General features: G+C 53.6%; 1 protein-coding gene across 1 annotated transcript in view; it reads left to right on the forward strand.

The window, feature by feature from the left end:
• The first annotated feature begins 670 nt into the window (after window positions 1-670).
• The window catches only part of FAM3D (FAM3 metabolism regulating signaling molecule D), a 27,253-nt gene continuing 18,120 nt past the window's right edge, over window positions 671-9,803 (forward strand). The window contains exons 1-4 of the mRNA XM_034997423.1: window positions 671-942; window positions 2,567-2,660; window positions 4,200-4,307; window positions 8,628-8,650. Coding sequence (XP_034853314.1) covers window positions 2,648-2,660; window positions 4,200-4,307; window positions 8,628-8,650 — 144 coding nt within the window. The 5' untranslated portion in view covers window positions 671-942; window positions 2,567-2,647. The remainder of the gene's footprint in view (window positions 943-2,566; window positions 2,661-4,199; window positions 4,308-8,627; window positions 8,651-9,803) is intronic.

A 9,803-nucleotide genomic window follows, 5' to 3' on the forward strand; every position in this document is an offset into this window, starting at 1 on the left:
ACCCCCTGCCTAATGCACAGCCTGCCTTCCCGTGACTGCTCAGAAACTGCTTCAGAAATGAAATCCACAAGTGGCTGTGTGGCCTTAGACAAGTCACTTGCCCTCTCTGAACTTCAGCTTCCTTCTCTACACAGTGGTTTCATTGTCCTAATGTTTCAGGACTATGCAAGAATCCAGTTCATTCAGGCCCCAAATATTCATGGAGCACTTCCTCTGTGTTCAGCATTGTACGGGGCCTGCAGAAGACCAGGCCTGCCCTAGAAAAGGAAAGCCTGCTCGTGGCTTATGTACACGGCCAGACCTGCTGCCAGAAATCCAATGGGGTCCAAGGGGAGGGACAGGACAAAGGGAGAGGCTCGGGGCAATGAGGGTGGGCCATGGGTTCTGCCTTCCCCCTCCCCACCCCTCCACCTCCATCCCCTCCTTCCCACCCTCCACCCTCCCACCCCACCAGCCCTGTGACCACATACCACCCTGGGGCCACCATATCTGTGCAAGGGCAGTCAGACCTTTCTCCCCTTGCCTTTGCCCCACAGCTCTGTAACCTGAATAACAGGTTGCAACAGACATTCTTGCAGGAACAAGAAGAAACTTTTCGGTTTGAGTGGCTACGGAGGCAATTCTTGCCCCACCCTGCGTACCAGTCCCAAGCGCCTTTCTCCCTCCCTCCCCACCCCCAGCAGACCGGGTCCTGGAAGCCAGGACGCTGGAGCTGAAGCCTCCAGAGCACCTACGGGCTGGCAGGGTGAGCCGGGTAGGGACTCAGGAGACTGGAGAGCCCTGCAGGTGCTGAGGGGACAGTTGGGGACTCAGCCAGGAGGGACACTGAGCTGGAAGAGCCCTCACCCCCCCCGCCCCCCCCCCCTCCCCCCCCCCCCCGCCCTGAAGCCAGAGTCCCTGCTTGACATGGGCAGGACAGCGCGAAGCTAGCCCCTTACCCAGGTATGTATCCCAGCCTCTATCTCTGTCCTCTCTCTCTCGTCTCTCTCTGAATGGCACTGTCTTTTTCTCCCTCTGAATCTGGGTGAATGCATGTCCTAAGTATTTGCTCTTTACCTCTGCCCCTTTATCTGTTTTCCTCCTCTGTCCCTGCCTTGTTCTTTCTCTGTGTGTTCCTCTGTATCTCTGCCATCCCCGCTTCCCCTTGTCCTTTGTCTCTCCAAGTTCTGTCTCTGGCATGCTCTCTGTCAATATCAATGTCTGTCTAGTCATCTGTGCACCCTCATCCACCTGACCCTGTTCCCATCCTTCCATCCTGTCTGGCCCCCAGCTCCACGGGACATCCTTCCAACGTCATCCATGGGCCTGGGCTCCCAGACTCTAGGTCAGATCCCATGAACATTCAAAAGCATACTCTTGTATCTGAACAAAAGTGGGGGGGGTGATAATTTGAATTTCAGGAAGTTAAAGTTCTATAAAATCTCTGTGGGTGGGGTCAGGCACCAGCTCACCTTTCTTTCCTGGAAGGACCTAGACAGCAGGCCAGAGTGGGTGGGGACATTTTCATACTTATCAAAAGGAAATGTAGATTTGCTCTTGCTTTTGTTTAAATATCAAGGACTGACTCAGCCCAACTGTTTCAGTGGCAGGCATTAAGCCTCCGGTCTCTTATCTGGGTCCTTGGTGGTTGGGCTTTGGAGGCCATGTCTGTTGAGATGGATTCTCAGGATAAAGAAGATTCTCGAGTGGGGAGTGGAAGAGTAGTGGGAGCAAGTCCTTGCAGTCAGAGCTGCTCCAGCTGGCTAGAGACTTGAAACAGTTGCCACCAGCCTTACCCTCCCCTCCCCTAGGTTTCTAGAGACCTACTGGGGGTCTTCACAGCTGCTGAATCACTGGTAACTGCCCAGCACTTCGGGGGTGGCACAGGTGAAAGGTGGGACCTAGGGCTCGAGAAGGGATGAAACTCCAGTTTCAACTCTCCTCTGGGACAAAAGGCCCTGGCAGTGGGACCCTGTGGGGATTGGGCAGTGGAGACCTGCATCCAAATCCTGGCTGTGACCCTTACAAGCTGAATAACCCTGGGCTTAACCATGGTGAGTCCTGGCTTACCTACCCCTAAAATGGGGAAGCATGAGGATTAAAAGAGGTATATGCATATATAGCACCCCACGCAAACTCACCTGTAATGTGAGCGTTCTCATTACTCTTCATGTTGGCACTTCAGCAGAAATCACTTGAGCTTTTGTTTCCTGATGTTTTACTGGAGCTAGCCAGCTCAATGTCTCTCAGCTGGCTGGAGGGACAGAGGGATGGACGGATGGAAGGGTGGAAGGGTAGAAGTATGGACGGGTGGAAGGATGGAAGGATGGATGGATGGATGGGTGGATGAATGAATAAATCAATCCTCCAAGAGACAGTGGCTGGCAGACTACACCTTCCTCTACCTGCCAATCTCTGTGCCCAAGAAAGACATGTTGAATTGAATATAAGATTCTAGGGGCAAAAGTGAAGGAGAGGTGGAGGCAGAGAGTGAACAGATGGCCGATGGTGAGGAACCAAACTGAAAGGTCTGTGATCTCCTCAGTCAAGGTACCTGTCCCTAATCGTGCATCTTATTCATCTTCAGACCCCAGGTGCCAGTTTCCAATTTGATTTCCTTCTCTCCACAGGCTAACGCTGACCCTAAGCCGCTCCTCACCTGGACAAGATGAGAGTGTCAGGTAGGGGCCATGTTCCGAGGATTCAAAGTCTCAACGTTGAGGTCTGATATGGGTTTAGGAATCATTTTTTCTATCAGGAATGCAGTCAGTCCCTAGACTCAGAGGTTGTTTGACTGTCTATGCTCTCAAATGTTCAGACCAGACTAACTCCAGGAGGAAACCCATCCAGGGGGAGCCTGGAAGAGGGGAAAAGGCAACTTCCTGCCCCTAGGCTGAAGGGCTGGAGAAGCTTTGGCATCATGGGGACTGACCCAGTTCAGAGCACAAGTTTTAGAGTCAGCACACGTTCCTGGGTTCAAACGCTGCCTCTGTCACTTACCAGCCAAGTGACCGCCTCCCTGAGCCCATTTCCTTATCTGCAAAATGGGAACGATCAGTAGTACCTGACGGAGATTTACCATGAGGATGAACTGAGATAATGTATGTGAAAGCTGTTCGCCCGCTGCCTCCCACCACACTGTCCCCCAGAAGATGAGGGACCCCCCCAAAGACCTGAGCCCTGCCCCACAGGATTCAGGGGGCCTTCTCCCCCACCCCAAGTAGCCAGAGGCCAGCATAAGACCCCAGAGCTGAATTCAGGGCCACGCAGAGGTCAGGGGCGGAGCTAGAGAACATGGCTTGATGGCAGTGGGGCCACCGAAGTCCCTGAGCTGGGAGGCATAGTGGAGCCCGCTTCTGGCCCTCTTGGGAGAGTGAGGGAAGGGAGCGAGAGCGGGAGCTCTGGGAGCTCTGGAGACCAGGAGTCTGTCCTGTGTGGGGTCGCTCCCCATTGATGCAGAAGCAGTCAGGCTGTGAGGCCAGGGAAGCCACCTCAGCAAGGCCAGTGTGTGTTCCTATAGACAGCATTGTGTGGTTATTTGTGGCTGCTTTCAGGGGGAGCAATGGAAAATGTGAGGGACCAGCCCCTGCCCCAAGCCACTCTGGAGGCTGCCTACTAGTGACAACTGTCACCTCCCTCCCAACAAGCTGTGGGTTCAGAAGCGAGGCTGTTGAACCATGTCCACTCTGTGACTGAGGCACTCCTGCCCAGAGAGGCTGAGCGTCTGCCCGAGGTCCCACAGTGGCACTGGCTGCCTGGAGCGCTGGACGCAGCCTTCCCAACTTCTGTGGCGGGGCTCACCCCTCGGGCTGTCAGCAGCAGAACCTGCCTCCTGTTTTGCTGCCACACACTCAGGCCTCACCACAGGGTGCTGGATAAAAGTGCAGATTCCCAGGCCTCACCCCTAAGGAGTCTGTCTCTGGATGGCTAAGTGGAGCCCAGAAAGGAGCATTTCTAACCTTTTCTCCCAGTGGACCCACTTTGGGAAACGTGGCCACGTAATCCTGCAGCATGATCTCACCATTTGGTCATTGCATGGATTCACACATGGTCTCACCCCGTGGTCTCCTGACCTGGTCCAAGGTGTGGGCTACAACACGGGGTCTCCTGCTGGGGTCTCATGACATGGTCTCACTGTGGGGATTTGGTAAGGACTCACAAGTGAACTTGCTATGTGGCCTTGTGATGTGGCTTCATGGCAGGATCTCCTTGCGCTACAGGTATGCTTCGCCTCCTGGCCCTTATCTTTGCCCTGGTCGCCACATGGATCTTTATTAGCAGCTACATCAGCTTCAACATGAAAACTCTCCGTCTGCCCCGCTGGCTAGGTGAGTGGGGATCACTGCTGGGTGCAGGGACTGTGGACCAGGAGGGGGCCAAGGATATTCCTCCCTCCATCTATGGGTGACCCAGGAGACAGCCAGACATGGCAGGGTGTGCACAGCCTTTGGGACTCCAGCCTTTGTGGGGGTGGAGGCTGCCAGGAAGGCTGGAGCCCATGGGGAGCAGAGAAGTGTTCCAAGGCCCTGGCTATAACATGTGCCTGCATCAAGGGCCATTTTGGAAATGTGATTCCAAGAAAGAAGAAGGACAGAGGGAGGAAGAAAAGAAGGAAGGAGAGGGGAGGAAAAGAAGGGAGTCAAGAGAGACAAAACTGAGCACTGAGTGGCATCCAACTGCAGCTGCTATCACCTCTTCCTGAAACACTCTTCACACAGATGTTCCCGTAGGCAGCTCTTCTCCAACTTCAGGTCTCTGCTCAAATGTGACCTCCTCAGAGAAGCCTTACCCAAGAACCCCAGCTGCAGCCATGCCCCCTCCCTCTACTTTAGCCCCTATATCAGCCTATTTCCTTCAGAGCTTCACCATCAGCCATCATTAGGGTGTTTATTTATTTGTCTATTTGGTTGTTGTCGATCACCATTCCCTAGAATGTAAGCTTCTTGAAGGCAAGGATTTTATCTTGTGTACCTCCATTTCTCTAGCCTCAGTGCAGGGCAGATGCTCAGTAAACATTTGATGAATGAAAGAAAAATGAATGGATGGATGGATTAATGATGGATGGGTGGATTGATGGATGGTGGATGGAAGGGTGGGTGAATGGATGGATGGATAGGTGGGTGGATAGATGATGGGTGGATGGATGGGTGGATGGATGGTGAATGGATGGGTGGGTGGGTAGATAATGGATGAATGATGAATGCATGGATAGATGAATGGGTAGATGGATGGTTGGGTGATGGATGGATGAGTAGATGATGGATGGGTGAATGAATGATGTATGGATGGATGATGGATGAGTAATGGATACCAGTTACTTAATGCATAATCTCACATAATCTGCACAAATGGCCCCATGAAGTGATCCATGGTGTGGTTGTGGAGTGGGTTCCTACATGACCTCATGGTGTGGTTTTATGTGTAGTCTAAGAAAAGAGAAGCTCAGGGAGCTTCAGGGAGATGAAGAAAGTTGCCCAAATTTCCCTTATAGATGTCAGCAGGAATGGAAATCCAAGTCTCTCAGGTCCAAATCCTTTCAAAGGAAGGAAAGAAAGGGAAGGGATTTATGTCTCTGCATTTGTCCTCCTTGGATTTAGAGAACGACCTCCACTGACATAGTCAAACTTAATAACCTCTAGTGGCCCAGGCTAGCTCACAGCTTCACAGCAGTGAGAAGCCAGTCACCCCATAAGAGGAGTCTCCGAGATCCCACACCTCATCCACTTCTTGTCAAGCATGGCTCACATCAGGATGAATTATACAGACCCATGGTGGCCACCCTGTCCCCAGCCCCAGGGCACTGCTCTTACAGAGATGGACTTGGCTGTGCTGACAGCCTGGGAAGAGATGGGCCCAGGTCAGTGTAGGAGGCTCAGAGCAGAAGTGGAACTCAGGGGCATCCTCTAGAAGAGAGAGTCCCAGCCTGAAGTGAGAGAGAGGACAGTATTTGAAAGTACACCCCAGAACTCAGCTACCTGAAGTCTGATGAATCAGTACCTCCAACCAACAGTCATGGAGCAACAATTCTGTATTAGGTCCCACGGACCGCAAAATGAGAAACATGTGGCTCACGTTCATGGTCTGAGTCGGGCACACAAACAGACTTGATTACAGGATATACAAAAACAAAAGTGATGATCCAGAGTCTTGAGAAATGCTTACAGTGACAGGACAGATAACCAATGGGAAAAGTGGCCTTGGAAAACCATGAATGTTCAGCCACGGAAAGGAGTAATACTCATTTTCTTCAGAGGTTCCTAGCCTGGCTGCACAGACCCCCCACCTTATTATTTAATGCATTAATATAGAAGCACATATATTACTGTAGCACAAATTTATGTTTTAATATTTTATTATTATATTGATATATAGTTGGTTTCCATTCTAATCTATTTTATTTTATGCATTTAATAACATGCTCTGTTAGAGTAGGTAGTGCTATGTGCACGCACGTGGGCGCGAAGGGGGGTGGCAGCAGTGAGGGAGGACTCCCTGACAGGATGGGACTTTTAGAGCTCAATTTAACATCCTCCACGGGAGGAGAATGCTTGGCCCAGCCAATGCCACTTCCCCAGCCTTCAGCAGGGGGCGCCCAAAGCACCTTCTCGCTAACCAGATTGTGTCCTCTGTCCAGCAGGTTTGGAATCCCAGGCAATCCGTGAGTATCACCCCAACCCTGCCTTTGCCTTAGGGTGAGACTTCCCAGGGCTGCTCCTCCCGGCCCTGCAGGCCCCAGAGAAATCCTGGTGTCCAGAATATGCCCAGCTCTCTCCTCCCATGGCCCCATGGTACCTTCTGAAGCCCCCAAGCCCTGTAGCAGTAGAGGCCTCCTCTCAGCCATTCAGACTGATGGAGATGGTTCAACTCTCCCTTCCCCAGCACCCCCTACCCTGCCATGCAGGCTAGATTGCCTCCCTAGTCACAGCACCTGGCCCTGCACAGCCACCTCCCCACTCTGACCCCCACTGAGCCCGAGTCCTGAAGATGGGCTCTTTGCTTATTATCATCATGCAGACCCCAGGCTTGGTTCACAGTTCCTGTTCCAGAGTACCAAGGGCCATGTGAGGCATCCAGGCACTCCCAGAGGCATACAGAAGGGGGTGCTGATTGTCTGTTGGGGTAGAAGTACCCAATGTGCCGGGAGAGATGGGCAAAGTGTTCTGGGCTCCGGGAGGGCTACCCCCTTCCAGTGGAATGAGGTCAGAGAAGGCATCGGGGAGGGACTGGCAAAGACCTAGAGGCACGAATGTGTGGGGCTGCAGGGGAGATGGTGGCTGGAGAGTCAGGCACTGGGAAGTGGGAATGCTGATGCCTCCAGTGCTGGATACTGCAGCCGTCCGAGCAGGGCTTCAGCAAAGACCCCAGCTCCCAAAGCGTGGAGAAGGTGGAAAGGAGGGACAGTTATGATGATGATAATAGTACAATGATGGAGGGCCTACTATGTGCCAGACACCATATTCAGAGCTTTACAGGCATCTCATGCAATCCTCACCACTGCCTTGTGTAGGTGCTCAGACTATCCCCATTTCATAGGTGGGCAAACTGAAGCTCAGAGTAGAAATCTCTTGGCCAAGGCAACACAGTGGTACATAGTGGAGCAGGAGTTCACCTCCAGGCTAGCCCAGAGCCCACCCTCTCCACACCTCCTTTCAAGAGGCAACATCTCCGAGTCCCCCTTCTCCCACCCCAACATAATAGTGACTGAAGAAGGTCATAGTTCCAGGAACAGAATTTTGCCTGAGAAGGGCATGGGAGCCCCTGTGCACTGTGGGATTACAGAGAGCAAAGACCATAATGGATGAACGCAAACCATCCGCCCCACACCTGCGACTCCATTGACCTGAAGCCTCCTGAGTCATATTCTGAAGTAGACACAGAGTGTCACAGCATCTCGGTGCAAACACTCAGGCATCATCTGCTAGGGGCATGGCAAACCCAGGCACACGTGCTGCCTCCCGCCCTGCCCGCTCTCCTGGTCGACACTGCCAGTCCCAGCCCTTGCCCTCCAGGCCCACAGGTAGCCTCTACAGCTCTATCATTAAGCCTCTAATAGCAGATCCACTGACAGTTCAGAGAAAAGCTATTTGACAGCCCTTATCCTAACCAACTCCCTCGTTTTACACCTGGCAAAGGTAAAGGGAGAGATTCCTGGCGAGTCACGCCTCAGATAACTGAAGAGCAGCCCACATTTCCTGACTGCTCCCCATCCAATGCTCAGCTTCACATCCTCAGCAACAGCACTAGGGGTTCCCAGAGGGCTTGGGTCTCAGGGTTTGAGGCAGCTGGTGGGGGCAGCCCCCCAGCTCGAACCCAGAGAGCAAATCCCCTGCCTCCCAGTGGTTGAGCCCCCTGGACATCAACCCCTTCAACCAGTAGCTGGACCGTGAAGGCTGGATGGTCAGAAAATCCATTCTGGAAAAGCCTGCTTAAGCCAGCCTGTTGACATCAGGTTTATCAGACTTAGCTGCAGTTGATTAGGCTCTGAGCAAACTCTAGGATGGTGTCCAGGGCCTGGAACAATCCCTCTATCATAGGTGAGAACGTCTGGTCTCAAGAGTAAACTGGCCTCTCCATGAGGGGACAGGGGACCAGAGGTTAGGGCCCAAGGCTCATAGGAGAAGAGGACCTCTCCGCACCCTCACCCTCAGCCTTCATCCTCACCTTCGGGCAGGTGCTGGGCCTCCTGAGAAGGGCCCTCTCCAGATGGTGGGGAAGGGGAGTCAGGTCCCCACGTCTCCAGCCCTCTCTGTCCTGAGCCACAGGCCTAGACACCCACTCTCCCCTTAACAGCCCCTTGCGGGTGTCTCAGCTCTTGGCCGTCACTCTGGTGACAGTGTCCTGGTTTGAGCTCTGGTTATACCTGAAACTCGGGGGGGGGGGGGGGGGGGGGCACAGGGCAGAGAGCCTAGGATAGGCATTCCACTCAGGCCTCCCGGGCTACCCACTTGGTGAGGGTACCCTGGCCGGAGTGGCATTCACTCCCAGGAAGGAGCACCTTTACCAAGTCTTGCACCAGTGGACTGTGTCCCCCAGGAGGGGCACTTTTCCCCGATGCACATGAAGGCTCCCTAGAGGCTGGCAAGATCCTCATCACCCTGACCACATCGTTTCTCCCAGCCTGGAGCCCTGCCCTGCCCAATGCTCTATGCATTCATTCCGTGAATATTTAGTGAGTGCCTACTATGTGCCAGGCACAGGAGTTCCCGGCACGATTTAACAAGATAATAAATGTAAAGTGCTTGCCACGTGCTCAGCACACAGCAAGCCCTCGGCGTCCGCCAGCTTCTGTCAGGAAGGCTGTGGGTTTGCTCCAAGCCCGGGCTGCCATAGCCCAGCCAGATGCGTGGCCCGGGGCTGGAGCAGAGACGCTGCCCGCTCATGGCTTTCCCTTTGCAGGTGAACTTTCTCTAATTCCATGTTTACCCAGTCCTCCCTAATGGTACTTTCCAAACTGTCAGGTGGTGGTAAAACACACACACAACACGCATTAATATAAATTAGAACCTGCCAGGCTGTAAGCGCTGGTGACGGATATCCCAGCTCACAAGGAGTCCACGGAGGGCCGAGCATCGGCAGCTGTGTTTGGGGGTCTTTCATACATCCCCCGCCTTTCTCGGGCCTCCGGGTCCGCCCTGTGAGGGCCACGTGGAGAGGACGCGGGACTTAATTAGAACCAGGCTCTGCGCGGGAGCTAGAGCTGCAGTGGAAACCCTGAAAAACTCGAGGGCGGTCAGACACACAGCCGGTGTCCTGCGTCTTCGACGGGGATGGCTGGAGGCCCCATGTGCGCGCAGAAAGGGGCAAATCCCCCGCCACCGCCACCC

This window comes from Mirounga leonina, unplaced genomic scaffold (assembly GCF_011800145.1).
Source record: "Mirounga leonina isolate KUSES-001 unplaced genomic scaffold, KU_Mleo_1.0 Mir_94, whole genome shotgun sequence".
Classification (NCBI taxonomy): Eukaryota; Metazoa; Chordata; class Mammalia; order Carnivora; family Phocidae; genus Mirounga; species Mirounga leonina.